Raw genomic sequence first — 20,775 nt, 5'->3', positions numbered from 1 at the left:
TAAGTTTTAATGTAAACAAAAAACATTAAACAAAAAACAGTAAACAAAAAAAAACAATTGGGAAAATACTTTAACCAAATGTTGAGTCCAAGGCACGATAAGGTATGACGTAATGCTTAATGCAGCTGCTCACAAGAATAAAAAATATTTTAAATAATAGTATTATGTATTTTCAGTCATCTATTGACCTACGAGAATAAATCAATTGACATGACCTAAGGATGCATATAACACATTACCTGCAATAGCAATACATTATCGCATGGAATAATAATAAATTTTGGTTGTCAAAATATGAAAGAAATTTGCCAACCCAAAAATTTTGCAAACTGCGCATTCTGCAAAAGATTTAAATAACATTTTTTCTCGTGTTTTTGAATTAAAGTTATTGTGATGGATTACAAAGCTTGCGAACTAAAACACAAAGCTTCTTGATTAATATTATTCCACCTTTGACTAAAAAAAGTCCCTAATAAATTATCCGCAAAAATTTCCAAAGTTAGATTCCGCTTTTTGCTGTATTTATAAAACTATATACATTTGCACATGTAATTTTTAATGGAAAAACGCACAACTAACGTTTTAGATTTTAAACATTTTGCCGCAATTAGAAATATTCCTCGTTCCCTTCATTCCGCTGATTTAAGAAATTACTTTTCACAACTAATCGAAGAAAAAGGCTTCACGTGCTTTCATTTCAAACATCGACCAGAAATTGTGAGAGACAGTAAGTATTGAATTCACCTTGTTGTTGCAATTTCTTTGAGAAGTCGCTATTTGCTTGGCTCGCCCGTTTACCGAAATTCGCATTAGTGTAACAGTATCTACAAATTTACAATACGACTTATTGCTAAAGCCGTTTACGAATGGCATAGGATAGCATCTAAAGTTAGGATTTGTCATTTTAAATAAAACACCTATAGTTAACGAGTGTAATGCCAATACTTAGCATGGAATGACTTATTTGCGTATTAAACATCAAAGTGACAAATGGAGCATCATCATATGGATGGCCCCATAATATTAAACATTTACCCCGATTTTTGCATAAGGTACACCAGGGTGCACTTTTGAACTTGCTGCACCCTGTCGCTCCAGGCTTTTTTCAGCCATGCACCTGCAAGATCTGGAATACTTTCTGGACTGAATTGGGTCTTTTGATAAGACCCGCAGTTGATATTTCCATTTTCATGCTTAACGCAGTGGTTCCTCACATTTTAAATTTTATTGCAAAAATGTAAACCATTTTAATGCCAAAAATATCTGTTAAATGCTGTAAATCAGTAGTCGACCACCACCAGGCCTTTTTTGTTACCTGTCTGTATATGTGTACTTTATGAACTTTTTATATTGACATTATTTTGAGTTTTCAATGATGTAACTCAATGTGGTTTTTCTGTAACAATTTTGAGTACATTTTCAAGACTGTGTGTTGCAGCATGCAAACTGAAATAGCAGCCAATTTAAGACATTTGTTTTCTGATGTCTTACAAACAATTTGACGTGGGTTCATTTGCTAAAATTGTTTAAAAATATAAATTTTTTGACAACATTTTCCCTTTGTTTTTGTGACATTAGTTGGAATTCTTCCATGATTTTCCATTTTATTTATGTGTGTTCATGCTGTACTGTATCGATGTTCTCCGGATGTACTGTATAATATAGAAAGAGAGGTTTTTAGAAATTTATCATATGGTTGTTTACTTTTATTAGCAAACAAAAATAATATGTTATAATTGAAGCAGAATCGAGCTTAAATATATACTACTGTAACAAGCTGGTCATTAACAGATAAACAGTTGTACTAAAACCTTTGTGTTTTGTAGAAACTTCGCTCAATCAAGCAGACTCTGCAGAAACATGTGTCTGTGTTGTTGCACTCACCAACCTTCAATCTCTCAACAAACTGGTGTGTATGTACAATGCAAAGAACTGGGTTAACAAAAACGGAGAATATTTACCAACAAAATGTGTTATTATTAATCTTGCTGTTCAACAAGATGCAACACAATCAAATGGGTATGTATGTTTTATTTCTATTGTAAAAGCAATCACTAATATAATGTTTAAAGTCTTGTAGCTAATCTTCTATGTAATAAAAATATTTTATAAAAGTTTAAATTTTTATCATTTAGTTTTCAGGGTTTATTGTTGTGAACAATGTAACTTTATGAGTACATTTCTTATTTGGCTTACCTAAAGATAACAAAACAGGTTTTGACTTTTTTTAGTTATTTGACCCAAAAAGAAAGAGCTTACAACAAAAGACATGCCAAGGTGGAAAAATTTAGTGCCAATGATCTGATGAAGATGTCAGAGTTAAGGCCACCAGTTCATGTCATGCCTAGCGGCAATGTTGGCACACCCATTCCTGTGTTTTTAGACCTGATCAAAAACTGTGTGTTGCCATCAAGGTATGTGGACACTGGACACTTGATTTAATTTTATTGAAACATCACATCTTTAGAAGGAACAGAGTCTTTAACATCAAATAAAAAATTTCCTACAACATAAAACATTTTTGGTTAATTTATTTTTTTGCTAAAAAATCTTAACTATACCCAAAGATCACGTTTAACAACAACATTTTTCTCTTTAATAAATTATACAGTATTATCAAAAAGCTTGGTTTGGTATTTCCGAAAACTGCTAGTCATCGTCGTTACGGGAATGTGCCCTTTGTATATGAAGATGGCTTCACACAGACACTCGATTCGTTTGCAACTCAAGAAACAGCCTTAACTGCAGATGGTCTTGAAATTTTATCTGCTGATGGTAACATTTTGCTTTATTTTGATTGTTTGTTTTGCCAATACTCATGCTTTATTTTTAAAGAGAAAGATCTTCCTAAACGTAAAAAGTCTCTTGAAACTGAAGATATACATGATGATGATAAACAAGGTTTGTTTATTTATATTCTGCAATTTTAAGTAAAAAAAATAATTGTTTTAAAAGTTAAATACATAAAATGATAAAATCTTTCCGCTTGTAAATCAGACATATATTACTCTAATTAAAATATTTTTGCATGAACACTTCTACAAAACTTGATTTGCAGATTCTTCTGGGTCCGACAGTGATGATTGTGAAGAATGGGAAAGGCATGAAGCATTTCAATCAGACCCAACAAATCAGGGAAGAGAGAATGAACGCTTATTTGAGGAGAAGATTGAATTGAAGTGGGAAAAAGGAGGGAGTGGTCTCGTGTTTTATACTGGTAAAAAGTTTTTTTGTACTTTTATTGCAGTTAAAACATCATTGGCTAAAACTATTCAATTGACTTTGATCAGATGCACAGCACTGGGCTGCACAAGATGGTGATTTTGATGAACAGACAACAGACCAATGGGATGTTGATATGAACGAATTTTATGGTGAAAATGGCGACAGAGATGCAAAGGACTTTGTCAACATTTGTAGAGAGAAAAGGTAGATATCATAGAATTAATATATATTGTATTCTATTTCATATATATTCAACGAACCTCATTGATGTAAAATTGTTTATATATTGTTTTTAAGGTTGCGAAATGGTGAAAAATTATTATATCACAACAAAACCAAACGGGAAAAAATCACATTAAGCAAGAACAAGCAGTACAACTCAAGTTTAAAACTTGGCGATTTCGAAAAGCACACTCGAGGTATTGGCAGGAAGCTGATGGAAAAGTATGGTTGGTTGGACAACGGACCCTTGGGCACTTCAAAGCAAAGCGGCATAACTGAACCCATTGAAGCAGAGGGGCAGAGTTCCCACGAGAAAAGCGGAATTGGTTATCACGGAGAAAAAAAGGCTCCCTCGATTTTTAAAGTTGGCAAGGAATACGTTTCCAAAACACGCCATTTAAATGATAATTCAGAAGTTTCCAGTAGAGAAAAGCGAAAACCTGCAAGAGTGGAAACACCCAGAAGAGACCCAGCTCTTGAGTTTCCAAGCACCGGCTTTATGTCGACAGCCGCCAAGCACAGGATCGTAGAGCCTCTTGCCAGCCATTCGTGGAACTTTCCGCAGTTTAGGTCTAACCTGGTGTCGCTGTCGTCCCTGCACCAACCCTTCAGTAAAGCTTCGAGAAAAACAGCAGTGCCAGGGCGCGACGGCATTGTCATCACCACAAAGTACGACCAGCCCTTGGACGTCGATCTGGACTCGGGCATTTTGCGTTCCAGTCACCCCACAGCTTTAAAACGTAACCAGAATAAAAGTATCGAAGAAGGCTCGACAAAAACATGCTCAAAGGGCAAAACAAAGCTTGTAAAACCGCCGCCCGAAGAGACGCAATTTGCCCTGTGCGATGCCGGAACGTCATCACGCAGTTACTCATTTTCACCATCTATGAAGTTTGTGCGGCCTTTGGACGAGAATGAGTGGATAATTTCATCACAAACTTGATTTGTTTTCGTTTTTGTTTTACCGCTTTAGGCTGCGTGCAATTGTTCTTTTTTGCTCTTCCTGGTTTTTAAACTGTCTTTTTTCGTGTTGTTTTTTTAGGCAAGAACCGACCAATTTCTTGTTTTTACTATTTTAGGTTGTTGATAGCAGTAACTTAAACCATTAAGCTTTTTGCAAAGTGAAATTATGGCGCTGTTCGGCCAAAACAAGTCGCGTTTCTCATTCGGCAACCAGACTGGTGAGTAAATGTTAGGAGACGTGACGCAATATACTAAACACGTTGGATCTAAATTTGGCAGATTTTTTCAAGGCACAATCGTTTACCAATTGCAAAACATCATTTACAAATTTTGTAAAAAGAAAAATAGTGGGATTCGAGAAATTATCGTTCAACTTAAAGTTTTTATCAAAATTTCGTTTTTAATTACTTTCTGTAATATGTCTTTTTAGAGCAATATAATGTTTACGCAAGCCTGCAGAATGTACCTCGCAGCTCTAGTTTATCACATTAGGTTAAGCTCGAAAGTCGTTTTTGCTAGGTTTGTTAATTTAGCCTGTTTTATCTTGAAACTAGGCTAATCATTTAAACAACAATTTTCTGAATAACCAACGCTTTGTTTGATTTTTCGATATGCTAAAAATATCAGCTAAGCATTTTTAGGTCAAAAAATAATCGCCCCAGTCATAACCAATTCTGTAACTGTTTTCTTCACAGGAAGTCCGCATAAAATCGTTTAATCACTTCCCAACTCTTTTCAGCGACCACTAAGCACAACCCAATGAAGGACATAGAAGTGTCGAGTCCCCCCGACGACAGCATCAGTTGCCTCAAGTTCAGTCCCACTGGTAACTTCCTTGTTGCAGGATCCTGGGCCAACGACGTACGTTTTACACCCTAATTAAACCTCACTTAAATAAAAATTATAGCAACATTTGCATACGAAAGTCAATCGAATTTATTTAACCTGACCATTTTTGTCAAAGGCGAGACAGTGTCCATATTAATTAGGAAATGATTGATATGAAATTGTTTACAAGTTGATGCGTGCCTTGGCCGACTATAAGTGTATGTGTTTATTTTGTATTATTTGACCCTGAATTAAAAATCGGTATATTGCTTGCTTTAAAAATGGCTATGCCTTACTGTCAATATTATCTTTGTATCTCTTAATTACAAGGATTGCTAAAACTCGGCTTTCTAAAGATCCTGTTCACTTAATATATTGCTAGAAAATCATTTTTTTAAATTGTTTCACCCATCCCCATGCAGATACGTTGCTGGCAGATAGAAGACAGCGGTGAAACTGTTCCCAAGGCTCAACAGATGCATCAAGGCCCAGTGCTTGATGTTTCCTGGAGCGATGTAAGTATAGCACGTTACTGATTAGCTCTTTGCTTCATTCAATATTGTACTTGTTAAAATACCTCTGGATATCCTTGGATTTTATATTCGTTATTTACTCGACACAAACTTGTAGCCCTCTTGCTCCTACTACCGACTGTGAATTGTTTGTTTTGTGCCACAGGATGGCACTAAAGTGTTTACTGCCAGCGCCGACAAATGTGCCAAGATGTGGGACTTAGCCACCAACCAAAGCGTTCAGGTAAACGAATGGAAGCATTTAGCATTCTTCTGAATACGAATATGGCCAATATTTGGATAAAAATTAGAATAAACAGAACAGTATGTGATGTTGTCCTTAATTATTTATGAATTTGTTGTAAGATTCAAAATTGGTTCTGGCGATTTTTACCCAACCATAATAGCTTTTGTCCTGTGTGTACACTGTACAGTTAGTGCAGTAAACACACTTAGTCATACATGTACATTCAAATAATATCAAATAAGGCTAATCTGGATAGCTGTGTAAATAATTCCTAAACAAGATTAAAAAATACATATTTACCAAATCTAGATAGCATTAGATTTTTATTAACGCCTTTGTTATGAATATTTACTTTTTCAATGTTGGCAGAATGTTAACGTCAGTATTTCTTCACCTAGGTTGCCCAGCACGACGCACCTATAAAGACATGTCATTGGATTAAGAGTCCCACTTACTCTTGTTTAATGACAGGAAGCTGGGACAAAACAGTAAAGGTAAAGAAACCTTAAAACAGCGTTTAACCCTGCCAAATTTTCAAGTCCACTGCACGTGAGGTTAATTAGTATTTCATTCCAAAATACGTGTTAACGCACATAATTTTAGTACAAGTGCCAGCAACGCAACAATTTATAAAAGTAGCAAATATCAGTGTTGTAATGACTTAAGTCAATGACTTGACTTAAGTGCACTTAAGTCACTGTTTTTTAATGACTTGACTTGACTTAAGTCTTTTGGGCAAAATGACTTAACTTGACTTAAGTCTTTTGGGCAAATGACTTGACTTGACTTGACTTGACTTGACTTGACTTAGGTCCTTTGGACAAATGACTTAGGTTAAAATAAATTGTTTCAATTAGGCAATTATTTATAAAATTGTGTTATTTATCCCAATATTTGCACATAAAACAATTTGCTTGTGATATGTTTCTTTTGTGTTAATTTTTTGCTTGAGTTGCTCATACTCTGAAGAGTTAGCCGGTTTTCATAATTTAAAGTTTTATTTATTTTTTGACAAGGGCTGGACTTGAAGTTGACTTGCTCTAACTATGACTTGACTGGGACTTGACATGGGCAACCGATGACTTGGACTGAGACTTGACTTGTTATTTATTCAAAAAGACTTGACTTGGAGTTAATTTATTTTACGAATGACTTGACTGGGACTTAAGTCATTTCAAAATGACTTGTTTACAACACTGGCAAATATTTTGCGGAAATACAAAAACATAGGGTTGAGTTGGACTTGAGCTTAGATACCGGCATTATTCGTTTGTTAGGATGATTACTGGCTTTTATACTAATTATACACGATTTTTATGCTATTCGTTGCGTTTCCTTGTTTGCCGTTTTTCTTTTCTTTTTTTGAGATCACCACTAATTTAGTGAATACTTTGCAGTTTTGGGACACGAGATCTGCCACCCCAATGAAAGTTCTCAACATGACGGAAAGGGTTTACTGTGCCGACGTTGTAAGTTATCCGCAATGCTTGTATTGTTAATGCAACACTCCAAACAAAAAATACAATAAAATATAACACCCAGGCACGTTTAGGTAACGTTGGTTGAACGTTTTAAACAAAACTTAATTAATTTAAACTAAGGGATAGGCTTTTTATTTTTATTTTTTTTAAGTTGTATACATTTGGTTGATCTCTACAAAGTTTATTAAGTGATGCTTACCGCAGATAAGTCATTTATTTTCTGTGTAGTGTTTTTTCGATAAAAATCATTTGAATGCCTCCAAATTTTGGTTCCCCATTGTAATTTAATGGTTGGAGAGTTCTGTTGAATGGCCGAAGAGTTCTGTTAGCATCAGAATGTCGACTAGTACTGTTTAACTGTTTGAACATTTGTCCGACCTTGTTGATAGAAATACCCGATGGCGATGATCAGTTGCGCCGACAAAAAGCTTGTGTGTTTGAAGTTGGAAGGTGAACCGCAGGAATACAACAAGCTGGAATCTCCGCTGAAGTATCAGGTAGAGTTTTTTTCGTATATACTATACAAGCACCTGTATACTACTCGCTTTACTTGGTTTGAACGCTCATTCAGTAACATATATTCAAATTCAAGCAGTCATAAAATGATGGTGCTAGATGAGTGATTTAGGTTCAACTCTTACTAGAACATCATACCAGGACCAGTGTTTGATAAAAGTATCTTTCCTAACTACATGCAATGTTAATAATTTAAATCAGGTGAACCTCGAATCTAAAAGAACTGCGTGTTTGTCACTTTCCATTGCCGTAAACATTCTTGTGTTTAGCACCGATGCATTAGCATCTTCAAGGACAAGGCGAGTCAAACCCCGGTTGGCTTTGCCCTTGGCAGCATCGAGGGCAGGGTGGCAATCCATTACGTACAACCGACCAACCCGTAAGTATACGGCTTTGAATGCTTGGAATTGCGGCTCTTCCGCTGCCGGCTCTCATTCGAAACGACCGCAATTATTGAATCCAGTATTCTTACGAGGTCGTTTTTTTTCATCATGAGAGATGTGCGAGTCCTTAGTTTTAGATTATTTGGTTGACCCATAGCATTTTGGTATAGGGTGTTTTTTTTATTTTGGTTAAACCAGTGTGCGACTCCTTATAATTTTTTGCGATCCTTTAACGGAAATAAACATTTCCTGATATCTGCTTTTGCACGCATTTCTTAAGGTAATGTGTATCTTTAGTGGGAGATTTTGTTTTGCATTAGTTCTACGAATCGGTCGTTCAACGGTAAAAATGCACTTTTTATATATAGATTCAAGTCACACTTAATGTGAAATTTGTTAGGGGTTGTTAGCACACTATAGCGCCTCTAAAAATAACTTGTGCTCTTTCGAAATCCTCGTGCTATTGTTCCCTCCTAATATATAAATATCCTGATCCATGTGGCATTTTTCTCACAAATTTTACATAATATAAATACTTCTTTGTTTCTAGGAGAGACAACTTCACCTTTAAATGCCACAGATCGACAAATTCACAGCCACAAGACATATACGCTGTGAGTGCCAACATCTGACCTTTCTATACAAATTTTATCATAGCGTAAGGATTTAGTGTAAACATATATCATCAAGGTTGACATGCGTGTTGTTTTATTGAAAAAAAAACGTCATTTATCCGAAATTAAAGCGTTTTCCATCATCTGCGCAACCCCAATTTCATTTGTAACGCTTTTTGCCCAAAAATGGCCGCCGAATCTCACGCGCCGCTTTGACCAACAGGTGAACTGCATCGCCTTCCACCCAACGTTCGGTACCCTGGCCACAGTGGGATCCGACGGGAGCTTCGGCTTCTGGGATAAGGACGCCAGGACCAAGCTGAAGGGCTCTGAGCACCTTGACCAGTCTATCTCGGCTTGTGCAATTAACCACACCGGCAACGTGTTCGCCTATGCGTCCAGCTACGACTGGTCAAAGGTGGGTGGGGTTTTGCGAAGTTAGTTAAGAACGGTATTCCGCTTAACTTATGGCTTTTTTAAGTATTCCATTTACTTTTTTCAGAGTGTATGTACTGTATTGTACATTGTACACTGTACAGTTCCCATGTACTACGATAAAAAGCCATTTTTGCTTGCAGATGTTTGCCGTGACGTAGATTCGTCTAAGCAGGTGTTATACTATAATACATGTGTTATTTCCGTATATCATTTTCTTTGGAAATATGAAACAGATTGTTCGATTGAACGGATGCTTTTCGTTGATAGTCTTTAGATCAAGCCACATCTTCAAACACGTTCTTTAAAATATCGATTTGAATGATTTTCGGGTGTTGCCTTTGTCTTACCTATAGCCAAGATTTTACAAAATGAACCTAATTAGGTTACTTTGGCGAGGATTTATTCTTAGTCAAATTTATCCCGCGCAGAATGCACGCTCAATTATACTTAACAACAACTTTGTATTTCGCGCAGACGCCTGCTTTTATTTTCCACAAAGGTTGGACAAAATTTTCCACTAAATATGACATCGCAAAAAACAGACGATATGATGTTTTTATATACGTATTAATGTACACTTAACTTTAGGTATTCAATACTTGATAGGTGACCAACCGTATAAATTTCCGCCAAGATTTGAAATTTTTTGTCGAGCCCCTCATAATACTAAACGAGAAAAATTCTTTGACGAGAAAAAGCTTCTGCGTGGCAGCTATCGGCCGCTGTTCTGCCTAAAAAAGTAATACGTAAATTAAACGACGACACGCAAATATTACATTATGGCTTCTGATGGCTGATAAATGTACTAAAGTGAGGTTAAAGTTAAAATTTCCTGTTAGTCGTGGAAATTAATGCTTCATAGTTTACTGGTTCTGTCGTATTTTACGCGGAAATAGAGGCCAAAATCATACGCATCGAGATACATGTAATCTACTTTACAAACGATTTTTCTTCGGTTTAGGTGGTTGATTGATCACCCCAAATTTTTGCTAGGGTATTAAGTAGGTTTACTTTTTTTATTCTACAAAGAATCATCCATTGTATGGTCTGTTGTTTGTAAACCAAATAGAAGTTGACTGTCAATTTTATTAGTAAAAATCTATATAATATCCCACGAGGCTTTGGTTTTGCCAGATATGCTCTTTGCCATGCCCGACGTGGTCCGTGTCGAACGTGTGTTCAAAATTAAACGTCAAAAGTTGCCCGCAATCCGCTCGGTAATTGGCCTGTCATCGGCGAGGTCGATAGCACTTAGAGTTCAATTGAGCATCTAGCGCCCATCGATTCCCCCGTCGATGCGAGGCGACAGTCGCATTCGCGCGCCTGCCATTGTCTTTCGCTGGTTTGCCTCACGCTTGATTAAGCCACTTCGCAACGTTTATCCCGTTGTTCTATATCCTTCAGTAGTTGCCACAATACACTCGATGGCCGCCTAGACCTATAGGTAACATCAGCTGGCCGCCACACAGTAAAACACTTTTGCGGGATTTTAAACTTTTGAAGGCAAATACAAAGTTTTTAAAGAGAAATATCTAATCTGCTTTTTTACTGCCATCTGCATGTAATAATAATGCACGTAATAACACCTATTTGATTTTGGTATTTTTTACAGTCAATCATACAAATGTAATTGTAAATCAAAAAACATATTGTGCCACAATCCAGAAACAATACACCTTGTATTTCTGTAGTCAAGTCGCGATTCTCAAAGTAAAAACGCTACCAGTTAAGCAGAATGCCTAACACTGGTCTCACCTTACGCGATTTAAAAACCAAAACGCGATTTAAAAACAATTTACAAAAGCACCACCACCGATTCTCAACGCTGGTTTAAGCAAACTTATTTGAATCTAGATGTTCTACTTCGTGTGAATAACTTCGTCGTGATAAACGTGGCAATGTGCGCGTATTTCTCGATGCAAATGTCATACGGGGGCCGTGACGATAAGATATTCGCCCTTTGTTGTGATTAAGAACGCTGAATTTGCTGGCTTGGTTCCCTTCCAATCTGAAAAAAATGGTTTGAAATGTTCATACGTCATACAGCGTAATGAAGGCATTGGTTGTGGTATAAATGTTAGCTTTAAATAGATTTTGCCAGTTACTTGTGACGTGGCTCCAATTTCCTGCTGTCAGTTTTCTTGCGTCGGTCGATATCCTGCACATTCGGCAGATTGCAACGAAAGCCGTTGTCTATCTGTGTTTCTAATACCGAAGCGCATGGCTACTGCCTATGGCGAATTTCTGAGGTGATGTTTTAAACCAATTCGTTTTCTGGCGGAAAGGGTCCTTATTTAGCATGCTATACGTGTTTTTCGAACGTAATTCAACGATTCGTAATGGTAACTTACTACCCTTATGGCGTTTGTTACGGCAATTCGTAACGCGTAATCGGTTTATTTATTTTTCCAAGGTAACCAACAAAGCGCATACAAGCGCCTACATGTGGTTTACAGAGTTTATTGTCGAAATCTAAAAAAATATTGCAAACCTGAATTTTCCATTAAATAAATTAAAGAAACGGACGGCGAAAAAATGTGCGTCATGGCGGACTGTAGATTGACAACCTTGGGCCTAATGGCCAACAGCGTAATAACACACCGAGGACAAAATGTTTGCGTCGTAAAGCGCCGGGTCACTAATCGACGACGGCCAAATGCACCTTGTACCGTCTGCCGACAATTTGCATTCAAGATTTTCGCGATTGCGCGTTGACAGCGGAAGCTTTCTTAAATTGGCGACGAGGTAGCGTGGTTGACGTTTATGGCGTTCGGCGCGTGTCAGGCTTGCTCGTAATTTCGTTTTACACCCGCCGATTTTACTGCCTTTGTCCTCATTACCGTATTGTTTGTTCCACTTGGTTCGCCCGCAAAAGTGTTTTTCTCGTTGCGTCAACTTTAGGAGTCACCTCGTTCCGATGGATATAATGAAATAATAATGCAATACGACTAATAGCCATGTAGTGAGGTGTTCCGGCGTATAATTTTGATTTAACAAGTTTTATTTTGATTTGAAACCTAAATACTAACACTGACATATCAAACTATAAAACGCTAATATATGAACATTAAATGCAAGCTTCTATCCTCGAAAGTTGGAAAATTGGCTGCCATTGCATCATGGCCGATATCTGCTGCTTTAGGCGCCAGAATTGGGAATGGAGTATAAGGCGTTATAGAAACTAGGATTTGTAAGTAGACATTTGCGTCAATGTGTGTGATTTGTATTCCCAGGGCCACGAGCATTACAATCCGCAGCAGAAGAACTGCATATTCCTGCACAGCTGTGGTGAAGAGATGAAACCGGGAAAGAAGAAGTGATCTTCGCTGCTGCCATGTTCAGCTCAGTTTTGAGAGAAATGTGTAGCGTGTCGCGAACAGCGTGTGTCGCGCTTAGTTCTCATGTCGCCTGACGCACCGACTGTCGAAATTTGATGCTCTTGTAGGCGCCTAAATTTCACTTTTCCATTTGACGTTTTTCATTGTTCCGCTATTGATGCTACTGTATGTATTGTTTAGTGTTGCTAAATTATGCTCCCATAATGTTTATATCCATATTACTTATTTTGGATACTATCACGTTAAAGTTGCGTTAACTAACAAAAGCAAAGCTCTTCTTACATGGAACTTTTTTTTTAGTTATACGCTACTACTGATTTGAGCGATTCTTTCTGTACTGAAGAACAGATATGTACATTTGTACACGAACTGTACAACCTGCCATCGCAGCTAGGTAGCCTGCGACATGATTTTTTGCTGCCACAGCAATACTTTGACAAGTGGTTTAAGGTACATTTAAGGAGAGCGTGTTGATTGCAAAGTCAAGCTTATTATCTGCAAATCTGCCATTAACAAGAGCTCTAAAGCTGTCTAATGTTATCAGTCAGTTTATTGTTGTTTCGTTATTTAGCATCGAAACTTCGGTGGCAGTAGAAATGGCATTTTTCCGAACTAGGTTTCACTAATTCCCCTCCTTGATCACTAACTTTTTAATAACTAATTAATGGACTTTTAGGCTGCACTTCAGCTAAGGTGAATTTGGTTAATAAAAAATGCGTTTGGCCCTTTGACTAATCTAAATTTTGCTTATGCTTATAGTCCCGTGGTTGTTGCACATTCCTGCTATAGGTTAAGTTTTGACAATTCATTGTTGTACGCTGCCCAAATGAATAAATTCCAAATATTCTGGTTGGTTTGTAAGGTGCCAATTTAAGTGTTATTACTTATAGGGGGCCACATTAAAACTCTTTAACTAGATTTAATATGTTTTTAAATAACTAGCCCATGACACTTTGCTGTGATCGTTCTTTTTTATTAGATTCGAAAGCAATCGTACAAAGATAACGGCAAATGATACAAAAACACAAATTTCATCGAAGCATAAACAAGCTTGTTATTCAACAAGCCTGTTGCTTACGAAATCCAATGATACCGCTGTGTCAATTTCCATTTGACTAAAATGAATTATATTTAGGGTTCCCGTCAGCTGTCAAAACTCTGATTCATATTTTGCCGTGCGATAGTTAACTATAAAGGCTTTACGGTGTGCGACTACTCAACGTTTTAGTTTTTAATCAGCCTTAGATTTCGGAGATCAGGGCGGTCCTATTCGCTTGGGAATCGTTGCTGCGAAGGGGATAATCCAAAACATCTTAAAAAATTGATTTTTAATTCTAACTCCGTAACAGGTCGATAAAAGACTCTTAGCTTTTCGTGCTGGCGTCATTACAACTTACTTAAAAAGTTTTTTTTTTCTCCTGATATATGATGTACCGGTACTTATTGAATTTTCCAGGGGGGAACAGCAGTTTTTTGTTGAAACAAGGTAACTTGGAATCAAGTGCGTTGTTATAGCCTGGCAAGTGCTAGCTGGTTTGAGGTCATTCAAAGAAGTCTTCCTGCACGTTAGCTAGCAGTAGGTTGGCCACCGTTGGATCTTGACAACCGACCTCCGTGAATTCTTCTATAGTGACAACTCCTAAAACACAAAAACGGTCAAGACATAAATGGGTTCTGAACTTAGCGGCTGACATTTCGTTTGGGTTTGTCGAAAAATATCATCGAGTTTTTAACTTTTTTCGCAAACCTAATATTTGCCTTAGACAAGACTTCTACAAAGTTTTAAAAATAATTTATAGGCCAGAAGAATGAAATGGAATAATAAGTAACAAACATATTTATAAAATACAAGCGTTTCGGTTTCTTTTTCATCAACATCAGTTCAAATTTGTGGACATTTTGCCTGATAATAGGCGTGTCAAATCTTAGTTACGCTCGTATAGGCTGGTCGGACGTACGCACGTCGCGTTTTTCCGCCAACGCTTTTTTGCTCTACGTGACCCACGCTCAATCGAATGGTTGTTGCGCACATGGAGCACGCGGGTGCGAGAAAAGACATTACTTTTGCATGAGGCGTTTGCTCACGCCTGGCTTGGAACTCCGCCATAAAAGCAATCAGAATAAGGCCGCTTAAGTGCAAAGCGATCAAGACGATTGTCGCTATACAAGTTGGACACGCTCTTCCAAATATATCTATTATATAGGTTAAAAATGATGGCAAAAAACGTTTTATGCTGGCCTGGCGACAGAGACGACAAATTAGATGTATGATATTTTTTAAAGAAACTTTGTTTTTAGTAGTACTTTTAAATAGTGTAAATGTCAACAAACGTAACCGACTGTGCCTTAATTGATAAACTTCACAAAACCTGCTTAAGTTAAATAGTTTTTATACCGTCTTTGTCTTTGTCCAACTCGGCGAAAAGTCCCCTCGCGAACACTTCTGGCTCCGGTAATTCGTCATCACCGCCGGTCTCATCCGACATCGCGTACATTGCCTGGAAACGTAAATGAGATTCACCAAATTATACCAAGGGGATTTTAGCACCCATGGCTCCTCGAGGGAGCAAGAGTGCGTTGGTGAATTTCTGTGTTAAAAAATAATGGTGTTCACGAACACAGTAGAGCTTTTGCTAGGTATGAAATACATAAAATGCTATTTCAATGCACAGAAAACAAGGCAAGTTTATTATATGCCAAAGCCGGGGTCAATTATTACAAATTTATCTCATAAGAACTAGGAGGCTTTCTTCTAAAAACATATTTAATCTCCTGACTATCGACTTAAACAATCTAACACACTTGCAACTTACTAAATGAAAACAGTTTTTATCTCACCACTTAATCATGTTAACTTTGGTAACCCACCGGCTATTTGTTCACGCAACAAAAGTTTTTGATGAGTGCCGGCGTCAAGGTGATTTATTTCTACAGCATAGGGTGTTCTCAAGAGTCAAGCGTGCTCAAAAATATGGTTTTGGTGCAGGTTCAGCACGAATACGCCAGTCCTTAAAACAAGCTCAGGAAAGACAAAAATGCACTTTTATACGTGAAGCTTTATGTGGCCACCCATTCGGTGCAAATTTGAAAACTATAAGCCGTGTAATGACGCCTAGATGAAGCGAACTGGCGAATGCGACCTGTTCGAGGAGGGTCCGGCATTGAAGCCGTGAAATGGGGCTCGGGTGAGATTTCGCTTGCCACAGAGGGGAAACCGCATAAACGCAAGCCGCGATTAATAATTAAGACGAGTCATGTTTGATTGACGAAGCAGGGCGCGGCCGAGCATCAACAGGCGATCAATAATGGAAGAGCGCGAATTGCCAAGGCCGCCGGATTATGATGCTCCTTTTGCACTTTTCAATTGCCCAGGGAGCATTCGACCGCCTCGCCTATCTATCAAGTTACGTCTTGCGCCCGCCCGGTTCCCAAGCGGGCGGTCGGAGTGCGACAAATTGAACAGAATTGCGGCCAGGTGCATTTTTAATTGCTAAAGGCAACGGCGGATTAGTGTGCGCTGGGCCCCGTTCTTTGCAAAGGTCATCCGGATTTACAGCCAAAATTGTTTTCTTGTAATTCATTTTTCGTCGTGCAGTTTTAATTCTCTTTGGCTTAAAAAAAGGTAAATCACTGCACACAAAAATAAATGAAAAAAATATCAGTAATTCTAATCAGGCAATGCAATTGTTGCATAAAACCTATTTTATTAGAATGTTCCCTTAAAAACTGTATCGCTATCGGCAGTGGTGAATATGCCCAAAAATAATATTAAACAATATCAGATAATTACAATTTTTTACGTTGTGCTACAAAAGCTGTGTTATACGTTATAATATGGCTTGCTCCTATTGTATACTAAAAAATAACGACTAGCTCCAAAAGCCAATCTTCTATGATGAAAAGCTTTTCTTTGTTAATGCGTTGTTCTTTAAAAGTGATCAGCTGTCAATCCAAATGCACAGATAATATTCCCAGATAGGCGTAACTAACAAAAATGTTTATCTTTATCTTGTTTAAAAGTTGTCAAGTTAAAGACGTTATAGTTTGTATAAAAAGCCAAAAATTGCTTTAACTACGTATTTTGTCGGAATTTTATTTCCTAAAGAGCTTGAGTCCTATCAGGGAAAGGCTGTGGTAAAAAAACGAAAACGTGAAATTGTTAAACGACTTCGAAAGTCTGAAAATATTCTCTTTAAAATGATACGAGGCTTCATGTTTGTTTGGCGTAAACCAATTGAGTAACGCATAAAACGCTATTACCATATATATACACGATTTTTTTCTCGGCACAATATTTATAGGATTTTAACGCATGCGTTATATTTTGAAACAAGAAAGGCTCAAACTTAAAGCTAATTTTTTTATTACGGTTGAGCTGTGCAGATAGATAACTTTCCAGTCGCATGAATTCGCCCATCGGAAAATAAATGAAAACCCCAAACTGCTGCGTGTAACTTTAAGAAACCTCGAAAGTTTCCGGATCGCAAGACATATCGATTTAGCGCGCGATCCGATCAGCAAGTCGCTCGACAAAAAGCAGATTTAAAGTTAAACAAACATCAACGCGATTGCGCGACGATGATTTCACGTCCGAAAAATAGTCGGCCATCGTCCGTCTCGTCTTTTGCGGCCGATAAAGGCGCGCGAGGCGGCGGGCACCTGAAGGCCGCCGGATGAAAATTTAATGAGGTTGCAACATGGCGCGAGCGTATTATGGCAATCGATCGCCCGGCAACGACACTGACTCCAAGGCCTTAAGCCCATATGCTCGGCTGCAAAGGCGCCCGTGTGTCAAACTCTAGCCGGAATCCGATTGGTGGCCAGATTACGCGACCAACTTATAACCGGCAGCCTTATGTTATTCGCTGTTCTTTTTTTCTACTTTTTTCAGCTTTTTTAACGAGTTTTAAGTCCATTCGGAGCGTTTTTCGTTTTTTTCTGCCCACTTTGCGGCCTAATTGTAAGTGCAATAAGCGGCCTCAAAACCGCGATTTGGAGCCGGCCCTTTTTAAAGAGTGGTGAGTCGCCGTGCCGCCTTGTCGTCGATTATCAATCGAATCGAAACGGCTTCGCGCATTAATTTCGCAACATCGATTCCCCATTGACGGTTGGCCCCTTCGCGAAACAAATAATCGAAGAACAAGCCGCTTGTCACCGCGCCTAAACTTCGCACGTTTTAGATTTTAATTAAACATAATAATTTTTTGTTGAGCCTATTTAATAATGAACTAAAATAATTTGGTGAAATCTTTACCAACAGCCTTTTCAAACAAACCAAATTTATACTTTTTGTGTTTCGTTTAGAAGCGTACAACACTTGTTTTTTTTATTGCTGTTTTTGAAACTTTGTTAGAATATGCGGACGATAAAAGCCATTTAAGCAGTTGCATTATGAAAAGCGGATTGCAGTTGAATTTAGAACACGATTTTGTTTAACTGTAACAAATGAGAAATATATAGTCATCCATTAGAGACGGTGTCGTGTGTATGGTTAAACTTTGAAATCAATAAACATGTATTCTCTTAAGGCCTCCATATACATATATCGCTGGCATACCCAAATTTAGCCACGCATTAGGGTGCAAGCTTAATTAAATATCAAATAATCTCACGTAATTCTGTAATTACGGAGAGCAGAGGCTACTTTTGATGGTATATTTTCTTAGGACCTCCCTAGAGGACTCAAAATCGCATTTGAACGTTGAGATTTAGAATTAGATGTAGGCCCAGGAGACTTTAGCGCAAGGAATGTATTAGGATGTGCCACATGAAAAATCGATAGTTCTTAGCATTTGTTTAAGCAGGCTATTCAATAATACGAACCCCGCGGAAAAGTTTTTAAACTAAAGAAAATCGTTATCTAGATGGCGCTCGGGTACTGTACCATATTCTACATACATTGTTGGTAAAACTGTAATAAAATCTATTTGGACTAAAAAGAAAAAAAGCATATATATTTTTATGCCTTGTTTAACTTGACAAAATCAGTATGTCCTAATTAACATTTTGTTGCTGATTGCAAGAATCAAATCTACTTTTGCATGAGGAAAGGTTCGCAAATTTGTCATGCATAATAAGTTATCTAAAGCATTTATCTTAATCAGAGCATCTATTTGGTTATAATAAGCAGTTATACTTATGAAAGCGACAGCATAACGATAGAACTATCTAACTATTTTCATATGATTGAAATCGGGCAAATTCTTTTGTCGAAACTATTCGATTTTTCCATTTTATTTTTTCCCAAAACCTGTATTTTTCGTAACACACCAATAAAATACAATTCTTCGTTGTTTACTTCAAAAGTATTGCATTTGGCAGAAAACGGTTTGAAGTTTTTCTCGATAGCGTACGCGAATTATTGAATCTTTTATATTACAATGGATATCGCTGTATTCTAAACAGTTGTTCTGATATGATCCTGCATCAACGAAAGGCAGCACGTTTTTACCTTGACGATACCGTACACTTCGTCGAACGACAGGATACCGTCTCCGTTCTCGTCGTAGAGGTAGAAGGCAAGGGAAAGCTTCTGCTCCAGGGTTCCCTTGGACAGTACGCTCAATGCGATCATGAACTCCCTGAAGTCGATCGTACCTGATCGATCATAAGCGGCGAACACATCACGATTACATAATTAGTGATTAACTGTCGGTGCAGGCCTGGGAAAGTCATTGACAAATTTGACAAAATCGTTATCGCGTGCTGAGTGCATTTTCAGTGGCAAAAAGGATTTTTATCGATTAATCCCTTTGTTCACGTGTCTATACAACTATTTTTAATGTCATGCGTTTAAAAAATTCAATTTTGTGATTTATTTCATGGAATTGGACTAACCGTCGTTATTTTGGTCGAAGGTCTTGAACACCATTTCAACTTTTTGGTGTTCCTTTACGTCGTCGGGAAAAAAGTTCTTGTACACTTTTCGGAACTCTTTTTTTGACAAACTGCCGTTCGGATAATCCTGTTAGAAGCAATTTTATTGTTATTTGTGTGGTTGAGGCCCATGAATTGAAATAGTACAACATTAATGCATGTCGTGAAATGCTTGTTTAAGCAACTTTATTCCGCAACGATTTTATAATATTCACGACAATATGATATCGACATTATCATAGCGTCTGTAGACTAAGCATTTAGCGTAGCCCAATCACTATTTACAACAATCTGTATCGCATGGATTTGAGTCAATATGTTTTGAGGCGCTATACAAACCTGCTACATTATTTACGAGGCGTTCGAGAACCCACCTTAAGGAACTCTTGGTAAAAGGTGCGCAGCTCCATCATGTCCATACCGGTTTCTCGCGACAGATCCTGGACGTTAGAGTTATAGGGAATTCCCTTTACCTTACCGGAGCCGCAGCACTGACCCATATCCGGTCCACAGCAGGATCGCACCTTTTCGTTGATAGTAGTAATGGAAACGTTTGCCTTTGTCGTATGTCGTGCCTTGAGACAGAGGCGCTACAGTAATTGCATTAGCGCTATTCGATTTTACTCCCTGTAAGCATAAGGCGAATGGACAGCCCGACCTTGATCAATTGCTGCCGTCGGCTGATTCGGATTAGATTTCCCGCGGGGAAAACATGTCGATTGCCTTAACTAAGGTATCAACAAGCGAGCGCATCGCCGCCAAGTTTTTTGACTCGAAGTCGCAGTGTTGAAAGTATGTGTGACGATAATAGCCTCACTAATATCGACCGTTTTTACACTAAAATACATTTTGAAATGCCTTGATAAACTTTTAATAACGCGAAATCGTATTGTTGTTATTTTACTTTATACAATAAAACGCCTTGATAATTTTTAAGTGAAAGAACAAAAAGTTCCTTGAAATCGCTTTTATTTCAAAATGGTCTCTAAAAATATGGCTTTCTCTGCTCAAAACTGTAATGAGAATCACTAACGAAATACTTAATATACATTTGTCGAAAGCGTTGAAACTACACATTAAATATTATACAGCAAATACTAAGATTAATATAGTTGTGATAGCGAAGATTATC

General features: G+C 37.7%; 3 protein-coding genes across 3 annotated transcripts; 2 read left to right on the top strand and 1 right to left on the bottom strand.

The window, feature by feature from the left end:
- The first annotated feature begins 78 nt into the window (after positions 1-78).
- LOC146147796 (G patch domain-containing protein 3-like) lies at positions 79-4,536 on the top strand. The gene is made up of 8 exons (XM_083387934.1): positions 79-102; positions 1,827-1,909; positions 2,232-2,414; positions 2,612-2,775; positions 2,836-2,901; positions 3,059-3,217; positions 3,291-3,429; positions 3,523-4,536. Exons 1-8 carry the CDS (start codon positions 79-81, stop codon positions 4,388-4,390), a joined length of 1,686 nt encoding a protein of 561 aa, XP_083244060.1. The 3' UTR covers positions 4,391-4,536.
- Positions 4,460-13,585, top strand: LOC146147795 (mRNA export factor-like). The gene is made up of 11 exons (XM_083388588.1): positions 4,460-4,628; positions 5,150-5,271; positions 5,661-5,753; positions 5,917-5,994; positions 6,396-6,491; positions 7,395-7,466; positions 7,868-7,975; positions 8,264-8,373; positions 8,928-8,991; positions 9,215-9,409; positions 12,663-13,585. The coding sequence occupies exons 1-11, from the start codon at positions 4,577-4,579 to the stop codon at positions 12,747-12,749; spliced, it is 1,077 nt and encodes a 358-aa protein (XP_083244714.1). The 5' UTR covers positions 4,460-4,576; the 3' UTR covers positions 12,750-13,585.
- Positions 13,586-14,259: 674 nt separating this feature from the next.
- On the bottom strand, positions 14,260-20,259 carry LOC146147794 (neurocalcin homolog). Its single transcript, XM_083388387.1, has 5 exons — positions 20,018-20,259; positions 19,605-19,731; positions 19,219-19,364; positions 15,163-15,265; positions 14,260-14,406 (listed from the first exon to the last, which is right to left on the bottom strand). Exons 1-5 carry the CDS (start codon positions 20,141-20,143, stop codon positions 14,309-14,311), a joined length of 600 nt encoding a protein of 199 aa, XP_083244513.1. The 5' UTR covers positions 20,144-20,259; the 3' UTR covers positions 14,260-14,308.
- Positions 20,260-20,775: the final 516 nt, after the last annotated feature.

The sequence above is a fragment of the Ascidiella aspersa genome, chromosome 4 (assembly GCF_963924565.1).
Source record: "Ascidiella aspersa chromosome 4, kaAscAspe10.2, whole genome shotgun sequence".
Classification (NCBI taxonomy): Eukaryota; Metazoa; Chordata; class Ascidiacea; order Phlebobranchia; family Ascidiidae; genus Ascidiella; species Ascidiella aspersa.
This window is presented reverse-complemented; position numbering and strand designations above follow the sequence as displayed.

What these genes read in the sequence shown, in the direction of transcription:
- LOC146147794 (XM_083388387.1), bottom strand. Translation starts at nt 20,143, where the DNA reads ATGGGTCAGTGCTGCGGCTCCGGTAAGGTAAAGGGAATTCCCTATAAC. An exon ending in TTTACCAAGAGTTCCTTAAG is followed by an intron (nt 19,732 to 20,017) that starts GTGGGTTCTCGA and finishes TGCTTCTAACAG; the next exon opens with GATTATCCGAACGGCAGTTT. An exon ending in GTTGGACAAAGACAAAGACG is followed by an intron (nt 14,407 to 15,162) that starts GTATAAAAACTA and finishes TTTGTGTTTTAG; the next exon opens with GAGTTGTCACTATAGAAGAA.
- LOC146147796 (XM_083387934.1), top strand. Translation starts at nt 79, where the DNA reads ATGTTGAGTCCAAGGCACGATAAG. An exon ending in AACTGTGTGTTGCCATCAAG is followed by an intron (nt 2,415 to 2,611) that starts GTATGTGGACAC and finishes TAAATTATACAG; the next exon opens with TATTATCAAAAAGCTTGGTT. An exon ending in ACATGATGATGATAAACAAG is followed by an intron (nt 2,902 to 3,058) that starts GTTTGTTTATTT and finishes CTTGATTTGCAG; the next exon opens with ATTCTTCTGGGTCCGACAGT.
- LOC146147795 (XM_083388588.1), top strand. Translation starts at nt 4,577, where the DNA reads ATGGCGCTGTTCGGCCAAAACAAGTCGCGTTTCTCATTCGGCAACCAG. An exon ending in GGGTTTACTGTGCCGACGTT is followed by an intron (nt 7,467 to 7,867) that starts GTAAGTTATCCG and finishes CCTTGTTGATAG; the next exon opens with AAATACCCGATGGCGATGAT. An exon ending in TACGTACAACCGACCAACCC is followed by an intron (nt 8,374 to 8,927) that starts GTAAGTATACGG and finishes CTTTGTTTCTAG; the next exon opens with GAGAGACAACTTCACCTTTA.